This window comes from Macaca mulatta, chromosome 17 (assembly GCF_049350105.2).
Source record: "Macaca mulatta isolate MMU2019108-1 chromosome 17, T2T-MMU8v2.0, whole genome shotgun sequence".
NCBI classification, from domain to species: Eukaryota; Metazoa; Chordata; class Mammalia; order Primates; family Cercopithecidae; genus Macaca; species Macaca mulatta.
In genome coordinates this window covers 12,642,633-12,663,108 of record NC_133422.1, presented here as the reverse complement: position 1 = coordinate 12,663,108, position 20,476 = coordinate 12,642,633, and the positions used below count along the sequence as shown (strand labels likewise).

At 41.7% G+C, this 20,476-nt stretch overlaps 1 protein-coding gene and 1 long non-coding RNA gene across 5 annotated transcripts in view; one reads left to right on the top strand and one right to left on the bottom strand.

Annotated features, from left to right (window-relative positions):
* Positions 1-20,476, top strand: part of LOC144336270 (uncharacterized) — a 100,877-nt gene that overhangs the window by 11,555 nt on the left and 68,846 nt on the right. The gene's annotated exons all lie outside the window — the stretch shown is intronic.
* Positions 1-20,476, bottom strand: part of LOC114673536 (uncharacterized) — a 159,129-nt gene that overhangs the window by 90,041 nt on the left and 48,612 nt on the right. The window contains exons 1-3 of one of the 4 annotated variants that reach the window (XR_013407886.1): positions 19,653-19,829; positions 7,562-7,664; positions 1,840-1,929 (exon numbers count right to left, since the gene is read on the bottom strand). Coding sequence is in view for 1 of the 4 variants with exons in the window: in XM_077974206.1 (XP_077830332.1) it covers positions 1,840-1,929; positions 7,562-7,664 (193 nt within the window). In the remaining 3 variants the exon portion in view is untranslated. Of the gene's footprint in view, positions 1-1,839; positions 1,930-7,561; positions 7,665-19,652; positions 19,871-20,476 lie in introns of those variants that run through there. The other 3 variants (XM_077974206.1, XR_013407888.1, XR_003724285.2) reach the window with 3 other exon arrangements.

Here is a 20,476-nt window from a genome sequence, read left to right as displayed (position 1 = left end):
TCTGCTTAACATATTTAATGAACTACTCATACTGTTTTTTAAATATTGCTTTTTCTCATCTCTCATTTATGCAACAATTTTATCCAAATTTTTATATTTCTTGATCATCAGAGTCAATTTCTAACAAATGACTTTTGAGTCATCTAAGAATTTTCCAAGTAGATTAACTTCCTGGTAATATGTGTTGCTTGACACATTGCATTGTCAGAGGGTATTTATCCCAGACCTCAACTAGCCATTCTCATTATGTTAGGAGAGGTCCTTTCATTTTTATTTTTTTAATCTTATAGGTGCACGTGGTAGGAAAAATAATGAACCCCCAAAGATGTCCACGTGCTAATCCCCAGAACCTGTGAATATGTTAGGTTACATAGCATAGGGGAATTAAGGTGGCAGACGGAATTAAGATTGCTAATCAGCTGACCCTAAAATATGGAGATTATCCTGGATCATCCAGGAACATCTAATATAATCACAGGGGTTCTTAAATGTGGAAGAGACTGCAGAAGGGTAGGTCACAGTAATGTGATACGAGAATGACCCAACCTACTCTCAAGATGGAAGAGACAGCCGTGAGTCAGGCGTGCAGCCTGCAGGAGCTGGAAAACGCAAGATAAGGGATTCTTCCATAGAAACTTCAGAGGGAACACCGCCCTCTGGACACCTTGATTTTAGCCCAGTGAGACGCTTTTTGGACTTCTAAGCTCCAGAACTGGGGGGCTAATAAGTCAGAGTTGTTTTAAGCCATTGCATTTGAAGTAATTTGTTACAACAACCATGAAAAAAGAGTAACACAATGCATAATCTTGATCATAGAGTAACACAATGCATAATCTTGATCATAGAGTAACACAATGCATAATCTTGATATTCTTGATTTTCACGGTGGAACCACATTCTGTATCACTCTACTAAGTAATTTTTTTTTTTTTTTTTTTTTTTTTTTTTGAGATAGAGTCCTGCTCTGTCACCCAGGCTGGAGGGCAGTGGTGTGATTTGGGCTCACTGCAGCCTCCACCTCTCAGGTTTAAGCAATTCTCCTGCCTCAGCCTCCCAAGTAGCTGGGACTACAAGTGTACGCCACCAAGCCCAACTAATTTTTGTATTTTTGATAGAGGCAGGGTTTTGCCATGTTGGCCAGGCTAGTCTCAAACTCCTGACCTCAAGTGATCTGCCTGCCTCGGCCTCCCAAAGTGCTGAAATTACGGGCGTGAGCCACTGTGCCGGGCCTCTAAGTGATCTTTCAAAGGCTTACTTGAAACAATACTGAAGACATGCTATTATGAAGCCATTCCTCCCTGGATCAATTGGTAAATTTTATTTAATCTCCCTCCAGCTCTCATTCCATCAGATGACTCATATGTGCCTAAAACTAGAATTAATGGAGGTTATATCAGGCTAATGCTCTTTTCAACAAAGAGGAGAAAAGGTTGTTGTTCACAATTACGTAATTGAGTATATGCCCTGAAATATAAGAAACTTTTCTTATAAGTGACTCTTTTCTGAGGATAATTTTGAGGGCAAATCTTACTTGTAGCAATTTTTGTTTATATAGTATTATAGCATAATTTAAGGAGAAATGTTTTGGACCCACCAGACTGCCATCGTTTTTCCTCTCTAGCCTGCTGACCCTGCCTTTCTTGATATACATCAATTGAATTGCAGTGCTACCCTCGGTTTACTAATGTTTCTGATTGGAATATCACTGCTTTCCCTCCCAGGAAACCCTGGACTCCTTAGGCTACCGGTTATACCTAGAGCTGAGGTGGTTTTGCCTCAGTCACTCAGGAAATAAAGGCTTATTTTACACACTTCTCCTGGGATGAGGGGACCACTCACCCTCCACTAGCACCTCCATCAGTTCTTCCCGGGAGGTCTGTTTCCGTGCATTTGTCCACTGACGCACACACCAGAAGCAGCTGGCAACTTCTGTCAAGTGAGAGAAGAACCCAAATTTAATTTCTGGTGGGCCATCTTCCGGTTGGCCAGCTGTGCATCGTGTAAGAATTATTTACAAATAACTTTGTTCCTTCCTCCTGACTGTAAGTTACTGGATGTTGGGTGCAGTGTGTCTCCCTTTCCTATCCATAATATGTATTGTGCTCTAGATACTTTTGAACACATTATTTCATTTTATCCTTACAGCCACCTTGTGATGTAAGAAGTAATATCCCATATTTTATAGATAACAGAGAAGAAGTTCAACTGAAGTTCAAAGAAGAGAAATAACTTGTACATAAAATCACATGGTCAGTAAGTAACAGAGCCCAGATCTGAATCAAAGTTTGTCCTACTCCACAATCAATTCTCATCGTATGATACCTAATGTGTGAAGGTGCTATGCTAAGAAAAAGAAGAAAATGAATTACATTATCCCAGCCATCTTGTTGTGCTTGTTATGTACAGAATTTAGCTCAGGATTCTTGGTATGTGTGGTTTGAACTATATGAAATTGCCATTTTGTAGATTAAAAATAGTCATATCTTAGAAATGTTTATGGCCACAGTCGAAGGTCTGTTGAATTGGAATGAATAGTAGTCATCAGGTTACAGGGGCTTTGTAGTCTGACTAGCCAGGTTCAAATCCTTCCTCTGCCACTTGCTAGCTGCGTGATCTTGGGCAAGTTGTGTGACTTCTCTGGGTCTTGGTTTCCTCGTCTATAAAGTGTGGATAATAATATCACCTACCCCATAGGGGTGTTGTGAGGATAAAAGGGGTTACTATTTGTAAATCACTAAATAGGCTGCATGATACATAGTAAGTACTTCATAATAAGTATTAGCTATTGGCATTACTCCTGCCACTCATCCTCCTATGAGCCATTGGCATTAGTTTATAGGAGTGAACTAATTCTACATTTGGGGAGTTGTGGTAGCTGGGAGAGGGGTGGGGGTGGTAGAGAACAAGAAAGAAGACCTGAGCCGTGAGAATGACAGAACTTGTAGGACAAGGACATTTATTATGACTTCCTTGACCATTTCACTAACCACCTTCTCAGGGCCCCAGAGAGCAAGGCTGGAAGACAGAGTTCCCATTTGACCCTTCCTTCTTGGCCCCCACCTCTAAAGACCTAGGGAGATTTCTTCCTTGCCTTTCCTTTAGCTCTCATCCGATCATACCTGAGCACCACGAAGACAACTTGGCCATTATGAGGAAGCAGAGCCCACAGGGAATGGGTGTTTGGATTGAGGACCTTTGGGAAGACTACCGCAAAGCCGCTTGCCTCGCCCTCTCAGTTTGCAAAAGCTCAGAGGCTGGAGCACCTGCCCAGGTGCCGGGACTGGGAAGACCGATGGGGAAAAGAAGCTGCTTCTTCATTTACCAGTGCAAAACCAGACAAGAGCAACATGGCTTCGCCTCCTGGGCCTGCTTTAACAAATTACCACAAACTGAGTGGCTTAAAACCACAGAAATGTGCCCTCTCACATTCCAGAGGCCAGGCTCTCCCTAATGGCTCTAAGGACAGCTTCCATTCCCCTTCCTACTTCTGATGGTTGCTGGTGGTGATGGGGTGGGGTGTGTGTGTGTGTGTCTGTCTGTCTGTGTGTCTGTGTTCCTGTTTTATCTTCCTATAAGGACACCAGTCATTGAATTACAGTCTATCCTCCTGTAGTATGACTTTGTCTTAACTCATTACATCTGACCTACAAAGACCCCATTTCCAAATAAGGTCACATTTCTTTTTTAGTCCTTGTAAATTGACAAATTATAATTTTATAATATACTAATGGAGTACAATATGATGTTATAATACTGGTATACAATGTGGAATGATTAAGTCAAGCAGTTCACATATTCATAACCTCAGATATTCATTTTTTGTAGTGAGAACATTTGAAATTTACTTTTAGCAAGTTTGAAATATACATTATTATTAACTACAGCCACAATGCTGTGCAATAGACCTTTTTTTTTTGAGATGGAGTCTCGCTCTGTCGCCCAGGCTGGAGTGCAGTGGTGTGATCTCGGCTCACTGCAAGCTCCGCCTCCCGGGTTCATGCCATTCTCCTGCCTCAGCCTCCCGAGTAGCTGGGACTACAGGCGCCCGCCACCACGCCTGGCTAATTTTTTGCATTTTTAGTAGAGACGGGGTTTCACTGTGTTAGCCAGGATGGTCTCGATCTCCTGACCTCGTGATCCACCCACCTCGGCCTTCCAAAGTAGTGGGATTATAGGCGTGAGCCACCACGCCGACCAATATACCTCTTAAACTTATTCCTCCTCTCTAGCCAAAACTTTGTAGCCTTTGATCAGCATCTCCACACTCTCCTGAACAACCTGCAGTCTCTGGGAACCACCATTCTACCCTCTGCTTCTATAAGCTCAACCGTTTTAGATTCCATAAATAAGTAAGAACATGCAGCATTTGTTGTTCTCTACCTGGTTTATTTCATTTAGCATAAGGTCCTCCAAGTCCATCTATGTTGTGACAAGTGACAGAATTTCCCTCTTCTTTAAGACTATCATTCTACTATGTCTATACACCATATTTTCTTTATCCATTCATCCATTGACGGACACTTAGATTGATTTCACGTCTTGGCTATTGTGAAGAGGGCTGCAAAAAGCATGGGAGCGCAGATGTCTCTTTGACATTCTGATTTCAAATCCCCAAATCAGGTCACATTCTGAGATCCTGGCTAGGCATGAATTTTGGGGGAGTGCTATTCCACTCAGTACCCACAGCAAACATAGAAAACAGTGTGGATTTTCCAGCTGCTTCTTGCTCCTTAGAATGAACACTGCAGCGTGAATCAGGCCTCAATTCAGAGGGGGCGAGAGAGTGTGAGAGGTGGAGAAACCCTGGAAGACAAACAGAAGCTGCAATGACAAGGGTCACCGTAATGCCATTTGTCAGAAGCCATGTGCTAAGAACAAAGGCAGAGGAAAAGCGAGAAAACAGGCAATGAAATCTATGTCCAAACTGAGAGGTGTGTACCCAGGAACTGAGTGAAGACTCCTGGAAGAACAAGAAATGAGAAGCTACAAGAATGGTACTTAATATAAGAATGGCCATTCATTTATTCATTCATTCATCTGCTCATTCATTCATTATGTGCCAAGTACGTCCTCATATTAAGTACCACCTTCTACCACCACTGCTAGGCACTGAGGTGACAGAGACCAGTGCTACCTAATGGAATTGTGTCTGTTTGTCCTGGTGTCCTTGTTCTCTAGCTGGAGGGTGAGAGGAGACACTGAGACATAACAGATAGTCCCAACAATGCTTGATAGTACAAATGTAAAAATATATGTTGGATATAGAGGTTCACAGATCTCAAGCCTGTATGCTATCCATATGAGGGGCTGGTAAGCTGGCATGAAATTGAACCCCCGTGGAGTTTATGGCAGAAACTCCCTCTTTGGCAGGGTGTGGCTACTCACATCTGTAATCCTAGCACTTGGGGAGGCGAAGGAGGGAGGATCACTTGAGCCCAGGAGTTCAAGACCAGCCTGGCCTACATAACAAGATCCTCTCTAAATAATAATAAAATATTTAAAAATTAACTAGGCATGGTGGCATCCACCTGTGATCCTAGCTACTCAAGAGGCTGATGCAGGAAGATGACTTGAGCCCAGGAGTTAACCTAGAGGTGGCAATCAGCTCTGATCAGCCTCGAAGAAGAAGGAGGAGGAGGAGGAGGAGGAGGAGGAGGGGAAGGAGAAGGAAGAAAAAGAAGAAGAATCAGAAGGAGGGGAAGGAAGGAAGGAAGGAAGGAAGGAAGGAAGGAAGGAAGGAAGGAAGGAAGGAAGGAGAAAGAAAGAGAGAGAGAAATCTTTTTACAGTCCATTAAAAGCTCATTCCCCCTGTAAGACCTATTACAGTACATCTGTTTATATACCCATCTTCCTCACTATAGTGTGATCCTCCAAAGAGCAGGGGCACTCCCTTATCCCTGTTTCCCCGACAGATCCTAGCAAAGCATGGGGCCCACAGCTAGCAATCATGTTGCACCTATGAAGACCGTCTTTCATAAAAGAAAATGTGGCATCAAATAAGGCTTGCTTTGGTCAATGAAATGTAAGCAAAGTGACATTTCATTTTCCAGCATATGCTTTAAGAGTTAGCGCACAATTTGTCACATTCTCTTTTTTTCCTCTGCAGTGTTGACCACCTGTTTCAGATGGTGGTTATTTCATCAGCCTGGGTCCCTGAGAGAGGAGATATGTAGCAGAGCCCCCAGATGTCTTGCGATGGACAAGTCATATGTGTGGGAAATAAGCCTGTGTAATAAACCACTAAGATTTGGGATTATTTGTTATCACAGCCAAACCTATTCTACATGACTCATTTGCCAATGTACTCTTGTGAGTTGAGTTGCTTTTCTGAATAGAGGTGAAGGGTTTTACTAAGCCGTTAATTGCACTCTATTTAGTTCACAAAACATCAGTCACTCACTATAAACAGAGTACTATACTAAGAGCTAGGATCACAGAAATGATTAAGATGTAGTCTGTCCTCATGGAATTCCCAGTCCAAGGAGGAAGGCAGCAATGTTCCTGTATGGCTGTACAGGATATTAAAATAAAGAAATATTTTTATGTAATTGGGAAATAGCACTGCCCCAAGACACTTAGATGTCTCCTCCATTCTGCCTCAGCTACCCCAAGCCCTCCTTGCACACTCCATCCTCCGCCCAGAAATGCACACACACACACACACACACACACACACTTGTGTTTATTCATTTTCTGTGTGCATTATTATGCATGCCTTAGACCTGAAAACCCTTCACTTCTATTATGCTACATGGTAAGTTCTCTAGTAGGGCATTGTTCTGCCTGTTCTTTGTCTTCATGTAGAATGAATTTTTGCCCCCATCATATCATCCAAACTTGTACCATGGAATCACTAACATTTTATTACTTTTCCTTATTTCATTGCCTATCTTTCCCTGTAGATCTAGTGTGTGCTGTGAGGTCAGGAATCATGTTTTATTCATCTCTGTATGGCATGTGGCACAAAGTACCACAAATAAGATGGTTCTGGATTTGTCAGGGAAGAGTGACCAGGACAGAGGCAAAGAGAGGAAGGGCTAAGGAATGAATCCTTCAGAACACCAATAATCACAGAGTAGAAAGACAAAGAGGAGGCAGCAAAGGAGACCAAGAAGAAACATGGAGAGAAATAGGAGGAGAAGTAGGAAATGGAGTTGCAGAAAGACCAAGAGAGAAGAAGCAGGGGCAGGCCAGTGCCCCACAGCAGGTGCAGCAGAGATACCCATCAGGTGGAGGGTTGAAGGTAGGCGGGGGAAGCTGGCATTAGGGACATCAGATTGACGTTAAGAAGAGCAGTTTAGTCATTAGTTGGGAAGGAGGGTGGTGATCCAGATGACAACTGGATGAAAAGAGAATGAGAGGTGAGACCGTGGAGACAGTGAAAGTTTGGTGCTAAAGTAGGGAAAACAGCCAGTCAAGAAGTGAGAAGAGAAGACTGAGGGAGACATTTCTGCAGAATAAGAGAAATCTGAATGTGTCTCGTGCCATCTCGTGCCAGACTGTAGACTTCCATGACATGGTCAGGGTTGGAGTAGGGTCTGGACATGAGAACAACACTCACTTTGCCTCCGTTTGGGGCTCAAATTCACAGTCTTAGTCCTGTTGGTCTCCAGCTGAGATGAACACATTTCTGAGCTCCTGGCTTCCTCTTCCAGGATGCTCATCTAGGAGGAAGAAGAAAACTCAGCTTCAGAGAGCTGCATCTGCAGTGTCGCTGATTGCTCTCAGATCCAGGGGCTCCCATGGGTTAACCGTAATGATAGCTCCATAGTTAATTCTGCTCGTGTTTCTGCCCAGCTTTCGCAAGACCAACACTGCCTTACTTCTGCATTTCACATCTGTATTTATGGGGTTGTAATAAATGCAATTTTCCCAGTCATGACAACAAAATGTTCCTTAATATTCTCAAATATTCCTTGTTTAAAATCTCCTCTTCTGGGTCCTTTGGTTCTTTAAAACTTTCGAAGTCCCTGGAGCAGGTGTGTTCTATCTGGAGACACTGAGGCAGGGGGGAAACTTCTGAAAAAGAACTGCCCTGAGTTAGAGGTTATGTGCTCTGTCTTTAAGTTCCTTGGCTGACAAACCTCCTGTCTTTGAGGAAATGCTTCAGTTAGTTTTCTCCAAACAGCCTAGAATTAGTCATTTCTTCCCATGTAAGATGATATACTATTAAAGCAATCTCCTAAGCGATTACTGAAATTATTCAGATAGAGCCACTGTGATAACACATTATAGGCATGTTACTTAGCAACCAAAGAACATAGGCAGTCTTAAAAATTAAGACGGAAAAAGTGAGGAGACATATTTCATTCAAAACCAGTTTTACAATGATCCATAAAAGCCACCAGAAAATCACTGTAATGAATAAGGTAATGGTAACAAGATTAACTTTAATTACATATTTAGACATCGTGCCCAAGCTCTTCAACAAGCGTCAGTAGGAAGATGAGCAGCGGCCCATCTTTTGCAGCAGAACTGCCCATGAGTGGCCAGAGCCACAGTTCCGTGAGGTGCGGCCAGGGTGGAGTTTCCAATCGCCCCCTGGCCTTCTTCTCAGCATCCTCATCTCAGGAGCCTCTATTTCTAAACCTGACTCTTCCCACTGTCACCTCTACCACCACCCTCACCACCATGGGTGAGGCTGACCAGCTGGATCTCACTCAGCCCAGGTACTGTGGAGTGAGTCTGTGGCTACTAGCACACCCCAGAGTAGCCAGGGAGCTCCCTGGGCCAGAGACCAACGATGTAGGCATCATCTCAGACAGCTGCTTTACCAGTGGTGCCCTGGTTCAAAAGGGAAAATAAGAATACAGTGTGAGGCATGTACAATACAGCCAATGCACAAACAACTCAAAGCTCGTGCCTCGCTGGTAGGAGGCTGGGAATGTCAAGCATTCAGAGGTGTGTGTGTGTCTGTGTTTGTGTGAATATAATGGATTAAAAACCTACTCTGTGCTAGACATTATAATACTACATGCATTTTACTCTAATCCTCTCAACAGCCTAGCAAAATAAACACTTTTACACCTGTTAACCTTTTCTTTTCTTTTAAATAATTGTAGATTCACAAGATTACAGAGAAACCTACAGGGAAGCTCTGCCCACAACTCCCCTGCTCCCAATGCTGAAATCTTACACCACTGTAGTACGATAGTGTAGTCAAGAAATCAACATTGGTACGATCCATAAACCTTATTTAGATTTCACTGGTTATATACACATTGGCTACACAGAAATCTAAAATCCCAGTGTAGGGCACCTGTTAGAGCAGGGCCTAATGAAAGTCAGTGTTGGAAACAACTGTGACCCAGGTCCATGTAACTGTAGGACCAATGGGGCTGTGGACCTATCTGGTAGCTCCATCCCCAAATCCAGATGTATTGTGCAGCAGAAATAGGTATAACAGAGTAACTAGCAAAATCTCTACACTCATTTCCTAACCTGTTGAGTGAAGGCTAAATTACAGTAGGAAGAATCAAGTGGAAACCCCAGCAACTATCCTCCTCTCCCCAGTGCTCACTCTCAGCCAAGGTAGAAAAGCAAAGGCAAAATACATATCTGGAGGGACTGAGAGATTAGTGCCACCATCAAAACCCCGAGAGACAAAGCAATGGTGGTTCCCATCACATCCCTAATTTATCACAGTTTTGCCTAAAACAAAGGTCAGTTGGGTTATAAAGAATGACCACAGATTATCAAAAACAAAATCTGATGATGATAATGACAATCAAAGCTGCAGTTTAATTTGTAGCATCTTTACTGTCAGGGCCAACATTTACTATTACCTGACCCCTGATCCTCAGGACTAAATCAGCTTTTATATCTACACAGCTTGGAGAGAGTGTGATGAACTTGATACCTCACAGAGCATCATGCTGGTCCATTATATTGTCAACATTATACTAATTGGTCTTATGATCAGATCATATTAAGGATCCTAGATGCCTAAGGAGACATGTGCATGCCAGAGGTCAGGAGATAATCCCTGTGGAACTTCACGTGGGCCTGTAATAGTGAAGTTTCTAGGGGTCCAGTGGAGTGCGGTGTGGCAGGACTTCCCTCTAAAGTAAGAGCCAGGTTGCTGCACTTTGCACTAACTTCCACAAAGAAGGCACGATGCTTGGTGGCCCTCTTTTGTTTGGGGAAGCAATATATGGCAAGTATGAGTATGTGCGATTACGGTTCATTTGCCAGGAAAACCATAAGGCTGACAGTTTAGAGTTTAGCAGAAATCAAAAGAGGATTCTTCAGCAGGTTGATACTGTGGTGCAAGCTGCCCTGCCACTTAAACCTTATTACCAACAGACCCAATGGTATGGAGAGTGTCTGCGGAGCTCCACTGGGGTGGCTGACAAGCCCCAAATGCTCTCCTCTGCTGACAACTATTCTCCATACTAAAAGCAGCTGATGTCTGGCTACTGGGACCTGATAGAGGCTTTACGCTTCACCAGGGGATACCAACTTGACAGTGCAACCCAACTGTCCAGCATGAATTAAATTCACCAAACCACCAAGTCAGACATGTACAGCAACATTCCATGACAAATTGGAAGTGGTATATAGAAGATCCAGAAAGCATGCACAAACTGCACCAACAGCTGCCTCTCACTGCCCCGACTCCAGCTGCCACTGCTCCACCACCTCACCCTTACCCACACCAGTGACCTCAGGGCGAGTGCCCTATATCCAGTTAGCAGGAAAAGATAAACAACAGGCCTTGTCTACAAATGAATCCTCATGGTGTGCAGGCGTGAGCCAGATGTGGATGCCTTTAGCACTACACTTTTAAAGATGGCCCTGAAAGGCAGTGATGAAGGCAAATTATCCTGGTGGGCAGAACTTCAAGTGGTACATCTAGTCTTCCTCTTCATGCAGAAGGAGAAATGGCCTGGGATACAAATCTGTAATGACTCGCAGGCAACAGCTAATGGCTTGGCTGCTTGCTCACAGACTTGGAAAGAATTGAAAAATTAATGACAAGGACGTCTGGGATAGAGACACATAGGTGGTTCTTTTAAAATGAGCATGGAACCCAAAGATGTTTATGGCTTATGTATATATTGGCCAGAGACACTCCTGACAAAGGAGTGTCCTAGTAGCCAGGTGGAAAAGAAAGCCCATTCAAAGCCTGTCAGTCAGCCACTCCAGGGCCTGCTCCGTGGAGGCTGTGCACGCTCAACAGCATGATCTTCCTTCACCATGTCTGATCTGGCCACCACGACTCCAGGGTACCCAACCCCCCAAACTCAGAGGCTAACACTGAGTCCCCAGTATGGCAGGATCCCCTGGAAAAAACAGTCAGTGCCTTGGGGAAAGGATAATATTTTGTCCTCACATGAGATACATTAAAAATGTGAATTTACCTCCCCTCTCAGCACTTCCACTGACACCCTGTTCTTAGATGTAAAGAATGTTTTGTCAGCCAGGCATATGCTTGTAATCCCAGCTACTTGGGAGGCTGAGGCAGGAGAATCGCTTGAACCAGGGAGCCAAAGGTTGCACTGAGCCAAGATGGCACCACTGCACTCCAGCGTGGGCAACAGACAACAGAGTGAGACTCCATCTCAAAAAAAAAAAAAAAAAAGGAATGCGTTGTCCATTTTTAAGTGTGTAAATATTTCAACCCTAGTATTTTTTAAAGACTTGTTATTTGCCTCTATTTTTCAACAACTATTTCTACAAGGTAAAACTCATTAAATACATTGTCTCTATGATTATTTTCAAGGTTTCACCAAAGGTAGGAGCTGCAAATCAAAGACCTTCTTTCAATACAGAATATAGATTTACAGTTAAAGTAAAAACTTCATCAAAAAGTTCTTCCTGCAATTCAATATAGTCCAAGGTGCAATTATAGTAACTCAAAATCAAATTTTAAATATAGTTTGAATTCTCATTGTTTAATTTGTTCTGTTTTTCTCTCACTTTTTATAAAGGTGAATTCTAATGCCTTCCCAGGCAAGCTTTTCTCTCAATAATTACAATTCACCAAAAACTTTAAAAGCTGAAGATTTTCATGTGTCATCCTTTGAATACGATAATTAAAAACTTCCAGTTGATTTTAAACAAACTATAACCCAAATTTATCAGAAACATAAATAGAAAATTCAATGCCCTTGTGGAACACAAAGGTTAGTTTACAAAGTCATTCTTCAAAGCCTCAAGCATAACTCAACTCTGGCCCATAGTTGGCAGTGAAGAGAGAAAGCATCATCTTTTTACAAAAAAAGATACAAAAGAAAATGTTGTAGCTCAAATACTGCAACCGTGATAAAGTGCAAGTATTTGTAAATTTTGATAATGACAGCTTCTGTTTTGGTTAGTAAAATGTTTTAGCTTGTTTGAATAAAATTATAATCATGTGTGTGTAACAGACTTATGCCTCACAGGCTCTTATTTTAGTAAAAACATTCTTTGACCACAATACTTGTTCCTACCAAATTTTGTTTTTGTCATTATCACCATAAATACAACTAACTTTAAAACTATAAATATCTCTAATATCAAACTTTATTTACAATAACTTTATTACAATAATGTTCCCTTCAAAGAGTGAACTTCCAAAAGCTTTATTTTGATTCCATGAAGCAGATGAAAAACACAAACATTATTGGGATTAACTAACTTCAATTTGAAGACTCTAAGGACATTGATCTGAATCAATCTTCATTTACCTGTTTACAAAGTTCTGCTAATGTCATGAAAATATAAATAGCTATCATTTCACTTTCTATAAATGAATGAGAAAATTTGGAATTTCAAATGAGCAAGATTAGTTTAGAAGACTAGTTATTTGATCTAAATGAAAAGTAATGATTAACCAAGTAATGTGTAAAAGCACCTTCTGCAACTGCAGGTGCTAAATTGTCATCTTTAGGCACAGTCTTATTAAAATAATCACCAATTTTTGAAGCACATGCTGAAGTTTCTTCATGAGATTTTTGTCTTCTGCTTCTTATGTGGTCAGTGAGGCAGAATAGGATCTGGAGACAGGGAGCACTTCAGCCTTTGATTGGTCATCAGCCCAGTCTTTGTTTGTAGAGGGGGTAACTTCACTTCAACCTCCAATTGGTCATGGGCCAAGTCTTCATTTGCATAGAGTATAACTTCACTTCAGCCTCTATTGGTCCCGGGCCAAGCCTTCACTTCAGCCTCCAACTGGTGGCAGGCCAAGTTTTCTTTTAAACAGGGAGTAACCAATAGGAAATCTCTAAAGGCTACTTAAACCCCAGAAAATTTGCAACTAGGGCTCTTGAGCCTCTTGCTCCAGCCAGCTCCTGCTCTGTGGAGTGTACTTTCACTTCAATAAATCTATGCTTTTGCCTTCCATTGCCTGGTTTGTGCATTTTGTCCAATTCTTTGATGAACACACCAAAAACCCATACAACTCCTAGTCAAGACCCTTCACCAGTAACAGTCAGTAATATCATGGGTCTGCTGATGGGTGGTAAATATTGACAAACATTGGTGGCAAGTTACACATTCATTATCAACTTTTTTAAGAAGTTAAAAAATGTATTACTTAAGTTTTCATTAAACATAGATCACCATTTTTGTAGGTTTTTGCTACCAATGAGTTCATCAAAAACAAATAAATAAGCCAGGCACGGTGGCTCGTGTCTGTAATCCTAACACTTTGGGAGGCCAAAGCAGGCAGATTGCTCAAGTCCAAGAGCTAGAGACAAGCTGGACAAGATAGGGAGAGCCTGGGCAAGACAGGGAGATCCTGTCTCTACAAAAAATTAGCCAAGTATGATGGTGCATGCCTGTAGTCCCAGCTACTCAGGAGGGTGAGGGAGGAGGACTGCTTGAGCCTGGGAGGCAGAGGTTGCAATGAGATATAATTGCACCACTGTATTCCAGCCTGGGTGACAGAGCAAGACCCTATCTTAATAAATAAATAGCTGTAGTCATTTAACCATAAAATAAATGATAATGCCAGAGTATTCAGGCTACTTTTCCTATTCTCCATGGCAGAATAGCATAGCCTCTACTTCTATACACATTTACTGTACACCTATCTTATAATCCCACATTTCTCAATGACCACGGTGACCAGCAGCCTGGTGGCCACAGCACAGGCCATTGTCCAACTGTGTGGTCAACCAAGTGTCTGATGAGGGCAGTAACATTGAATCTATCTTCCACCACCATCTGAAATTGGATGGAGTTAGCCATCTCCAGCTAGTTGTATCTTAGCACACCTTTTTTTATCAACAAACACCCTGCATGGTCCTTGAAAGAGAACATTCCATCTGGAAGTGGGTTATCACTGGTTGCCTTCCACATTAACCACATGATAAAGTAAGAATTCTGCTCAGTGCGTATGTGTATCCCACACTTCTAGATGAGGGTGTGGTGGAAGCTGGAAATATGAAGTGGAAATCATCTTGGTTGAGGTTAGTGCAATTATTAATAATAAGTTTGTTTAAAATTAAAAATCTAGAACAAATGATTACACTGAGCAGGCCACCAGCAGAATAGGCACAAACTGGGACAGATCCATGAAAACTGCTATAGTCACCCTATCAAAGGGGGAATTTATACTGGAAAGACTGACTGTCACCCTTAACACTAGCAACACTAAAGTTGGAACAGGCATACATCATGTGCCTCCTGTGTGCTGTAATATGAAATGTGAAGTCCCACCTACAAAGCTTTACTGCTAAAAATTAAAAAAAATCTGAATCTAATCAACCTCCCTGGCACTTCCAGGAAATGTGATGGACAACTTAAATGACACCACAAGAAAGCAAACAAACAATTCTAGAATATGGGCATTCCATGGGAAAACTATCTTGGTTTCTTAAACAAGTAACTGGAATTTAAAAAAAAAAAAAAAAAGAAAAAAAAGAAAACATATGCAGCAGGGGAAACAGGGAAACTGCTCTTGGGTTAAAGAGAGTAGATCCAATTACCAAATATAATAAGAGGATCTTATTTAGATCCCAGTTTAAATAATCAACACTAAAAAGCCATTTTGAGACAATCAAGATGTCAGAAGGTACCAGGAATTACTGTTACTTTTCATGCAATCATTGTGTTATTTTTTTAAATGTTTTGTTTTCATGAATTTCTGCTGAATTATATGGTGATGATATAACATGCTTTCTGAGATTTGCTCTAAAATACCTCAACAGAGAACACGTGATGGACAAATGAAGCAAGTATAGCACAATCATGCTAAGTCTAGAATCTGGGTGTTGGGTAGATGGAAACTTATTATACTATTAATATGCATAGAGTATGCATATTACTCTATGCATAATGTAACAACTGATATCATTGATTACATTTGTGATTATTATATTCATATAACATAACTAATATGATATAATATTAAAATGTAATTAATATTAGGGCTATTCTTTCCTCTTTAATGCATATTTTATATTTTGTCTTTAAAATTAAAAGTTTAAATGTTGAATAAGGTAGGGCCAAGAATGTTTTAAGCTCTCCCTCTGTTTTTCAGTGAATCCATTGGTCAATCCTGCTTCAGTTAATCAAAGAGCCAGGATTCTTTCAAGATAGCTAAAAGAGATTTTGAATGCTACCACTACAAAGAAATGATAATGTTTAAAGTGTGCATATGGTAATTACCCTGATTTGATGTATACAATTACACATGCATTGAAACATCACACTGTACCCCATAAATATGTTATTATTGTGTCAATTATAAATTTTTTAAAATTAATTTTTTCAATAACAAGCAAGGATTCTACCAGTTAGACTGTAATGTTTCTATTTTATCACCTGCTGAAAGCAATGGAAACCACTTTTCCTTCATTTTCTTCTTGTTACAATTACAGTTAGAATGTAGTGTTTGCTATCCATTTTCATTCGGGTCTTTCTGGGTTTTAGCTGATGGGCATTCATATTAGCTTCTGTCACCCAACTTGGCCTTTATAAAACCCAGTCAAGATATTCGAAATGAACTGAGCTCCCTGGGCCATCCCACCATGTCTTTACCTGTCCACCAATCTCTTGGTTGTGGGTTCTTAGGGTCTGATTGCCTTTATTTAATTTATTAAAGCCTTCCTTCAATCGACAGCTCTTCCTTCTGACATCTCTGGCCATAGGCTCCCATTCTGTATTCTGTGAAAGATGGTTTCCTGACAGCTAATGTCCTTGACCAACATGTCCAGCTTTTTTCTCTCTCCAGTGTGTCACATCTCCTGGTCTGACAAATGTCACTTGCCTCCTACCAGATCTGTTTCTTTGGAGCCCATCCATTCTATTTGTCAGTCGTACCCCATTCCATCTTGGTCATATAGGAAAGATGATATTTGTCTGGGTGTTTTTTTGTTTGTTGGTTAGTTTGGATTTTTTTTGAGACAGTCTCACTTTGTCACCCAGGCTGGAGTGCAATGGCACAATCTCGACTCACTGCAACCTCCACCTCCCAGGGTCAAGGAATTTTCACGTCTCAGCCTCCTGAGCAGCTGGAATTACAGATGCCCGCCACCACGCCTGGCAATTTTTGTATTTTTAGTAGAGACAGGGTTTTGCCATGTTGGCCAGGCTGGTTTTTAACTCGTGACCACAAGTGATCCGCCTCCTTGGTTTCCCAAAGTGCTGGGATTACAGGCGTGACCAACCGTGCTGGGCCATTGTCTAGGTGTTTCTAAATCTGCAAGGTTTTATTATTTTCCATACTCTGTGCATTTGTATAAAATCATCAGAAACCAGAAATGTTTTTTCCAATCATTTGGCTTTTTTTTTCTTTTTTCTGGAAGCACACGTAACTCCTCTCTTTTTAGTCTTCTAAATCACCTAGCAGCATTCCTGATATATAGCAGATACTGCATAAATATTTTTGCAGTGAAAATATTATATATACCCACCATTCTGTAGCATCCAGGATTAGAAATATTTTCCTTTTCTCCCCAGTAAGTGCTGATTTAAAGCTATTAGAATACAGTTGGGCAAATCTTCCACCAAATACAGTCTTCCAAGTCTATTGAGATGCATTTTATTCTTTAGCAGGATCTTGCCTACCCCCACCCCATCTCCAGTATTAAGAGCCAAAGTTCAGAAAACTACCATTAGCTGTGTGACCGTAATCAAGTTACTTAACTTCTCTGTGCCTTTGTTGAGGAACTGTAAAAGAATAATCATGTCTACCTCATAGAAAATCAAACAAGCTGATGAACACAAAGCACTTAAAACAGTGCCTGACAAATAGTAAGTATCCAGCAGATGTTAGCACATTATTACTGGAATCACTAAGCTGTTACTGCCTTGACTCTGGTTGTTTTCATCTTTGACTGACATTGAATTTTTTTTTTAATAGCAAAGAGGTGTTAAGGTAATGAGGACAAAAAAATCCAAATCCTGAATATGAAAGCAACATTAGCAGAATTCCGGGACATGTGCCAACAGACCAGCAGGCAGCACCAGCATTTTATTCCTATTAAAAGACTTGTTCATCTACAAAGTGATGCCTGCAAGCAGCCTCTGGAAGCAGCTGCGGGTGAGTCCTCTGCATTTAAAGGTTATTTGCTGACTGGGACAATCTGCCCACTCAATAGTTAGGGAAAGGAATAAAGAGAAGACTTGTAAGACCAGAAGAACCTTCAACTGGTCTAAAATGAAAAATTAAATCACCCCTTTTCCTGAATGTTATTTTCCAAAATAGGAAGGATGGACTGAAGATGTTGTTATGCCAAAAACCCAGTGCCAAGGACGAAAAGTTCCGATATGCACGTTAAGAAAAATGTGTAGGAAGGTGAGCCTTCCAGAAATGTGGCTAAAAATACTCAGGACCAGACTCAGAACTGAGACAGAACTTAGAGGGCATCTCATTTATTTCCACTACTTTACAAGTGAGGAAACCGTCCCGGTGAGATTAGCACTGTACCAGACCCAGATCTCCCCTTTTCCCATTTTAAGCAGCCCTGGATGGTTCAGTTAGACCAAAGGTACACTATTCAAATCATAGTAGAAGAGGCAGATACTCTATTAATAAAGAACTAATGGGCAAAAATATCCTTTATAACTTTTGGAAGAATGAAATAGAAAAATACAAACCAACATATGGAACATAATAAAGAAAACATAGAAAGACTCCTCCCAGACATTACCCAGTGTGAATGCTGCCAGAGAAAATCATTCCTAGAATTTTCAAATGTATCCCAAATCATATAATTTCCAGCAAGTCCTTCTCTTGATTTCTCCAGGATAAACTTAGTGGACTCCAACTTACTGTCATCCTTTCCAGTGTTCTTTATTGCTTCCAAAAGCCTAGCCAGAGGTTTTATTCGCTGTGGATGCCCTCTACCAAGTCTGAGAGCTAAGAAAGGCATTGAGAAGAGGTGTGGAGTAGCAGATTTAAAGATACAGTCATTATATATAAGCTATTTATTTCAAAGGGGCTTAAACATTTGATGGATAAGAGGATGGATGGGTGGGTGGGTCAGTGTGTTTAAAGTTTTTTGAGAGGTCCTATAGCATACTGGTTAAGAGCACAGTTTCCCAAGTCAGAATGCCTGAGCTTAAATCCCAGCTCCATAATTTTCTGGTTATGTGATCTTGGGTGGGGTACTTAATCTCTACATATCCCAGTTTCTTTTTTCTTTTCCTTTTCTTTTTTTTTTTTTTTTTTTTTTTTTTTCTTTTTTTTTTTTTTTGAGACGGAGTCTTGCTCTGTCGCCAGGCTGGAGTTCAGTGGTGCAATATCAGCTCACTGCAACCCACATCTCCCGGCTTCAAGCGATTCTCATGCCTCAGCCTCCCAAGTAGCTGGAATTACAAGCACGCACCACCACACTCAGCTAATTTTTGTATTTTTAGTAGAGACAGGGTTTCACCATGTTGGCCAGGATGGTCTCGAACTCCTGACCTCGTGATCTACCTGCCTCGGCCTCCCAAAGTGCTGGGATTACAGGCGTGAGCCACCATGCCTGGCCTATCTCAGTTTCTTCATCTGTAAAATAGGTGTGATGGGGAACTTAGCTCAAACTGTTGTGAGAATTAAACATGTTAATGCACATACAACCTGCAGAAAGTTCTCTGGCATACAGCAAAGATGTCATTAAACCTTCACTACTACTATCCAGTGGTCACTCATCTGGCAAACACAGTTATCTGGAAAAGTGCCAAAGTAAACCTTTTAACAAAACCTGGGCACCACATCTTGGCTGCTTAAGTCATAGACAAGCTTCATCTTGTTTTACAATAAATTCTAACAAGTATATCTGCTCTCCCTGTACAGAAAATTAAAGTAACAGGTAATTGTCTTCCTCCAGATGCCAGCCCCAGAAGCAGCTCCATAATTACTCATGCAAACTAATTTTGTGGAACACCTACTGTCTCCATAGCACAGTGAGAAGACCAGATATTTTCCGTACTCCAGGAGGTCACAATCTGGTAGGGAAAACGAGTTATACACAAACGCATAGGTGACACCACAAGAGTTAAAGTAGCAGGTGCAAGAGAAACAGCAGATTGGGTGTGATCCATGTTAACCAAGCCACACAGAGGAACAAGTGTTGCTTCTGGGTGTAGGGAGACCCATGGGCCATGGTAGACAGGAAGCTACAGCTGCCAATATACAGACAGGAGGAACCTCCACCCACCCTCCAAGGTGAATACCACCAGGCCGCCAAAAAATTAAAATGATGATTTTTGGAGGAAGACATGCATACACAAACCTGTGTGTGGAAACCAGACATAAACCCACAGACCATCAGTCAGTATCACATACAAGGCTGCATGAGTCACCATCGGGTTCCTTTATGGCTGTGTCTCCTTCATGGGAGACACCGGGCCTCCAGGAGCACCAGGATTTCTTCCAGCTTTCCAAGCTGTGAGTCCCCACCCCTGCAACTCTCAGCTTCCCCTGCCCTGCCCTGGCTCTTCCTAAGACTGCAGAAGCCTACCATGAATGCACATTTCCTGAACTGTAGACTCATTCCTTTAATAACTCTTAATGTCAATTTAGCCAGCACAGCCTGTGCGGCAATTTATGACTGAGTAGGAGGCAGAACAAAGTTGGTCTAAGCAGGATGAGTAAGCTTTCCCAAGCCTCCCTTCTATTAGCTGGGTTGGCAAGGGACTTGGTGAAGGCTTTAAAACTCACATTGAAAATGACTGCTTTTTCCTAGCCATCCGCACATGGTTCAGCCATTCTGTAATGATTAGCAGGTCTGTCTCACCTGCAGAAAGTTTGTAATGGTCACTTTCCTACTGGGGTGGTTGGCAATTGCTGTCCAGAGCTGGTCCCCACAGGGACACTCATGGAAGTGGCCCTGCCATCCTCAAAATTCCAGCATCTTTTCTAAAAGGCATCAGAGAACGGTCTTGCACTTAGAGTCAGAAAGACCATTTGTCATCAGCCTGGACAGTGTCTCTGACATGAGGCTGTGCTTAAAAGCTGACTTTGGTTGCATGAATGTACTGGAGAACGGCCCAGGCCTATGGCTCTGGGTTGGTCAGCATCCATGGTCTCGTCTGTCCAGGAAGGCTACAGGACTTT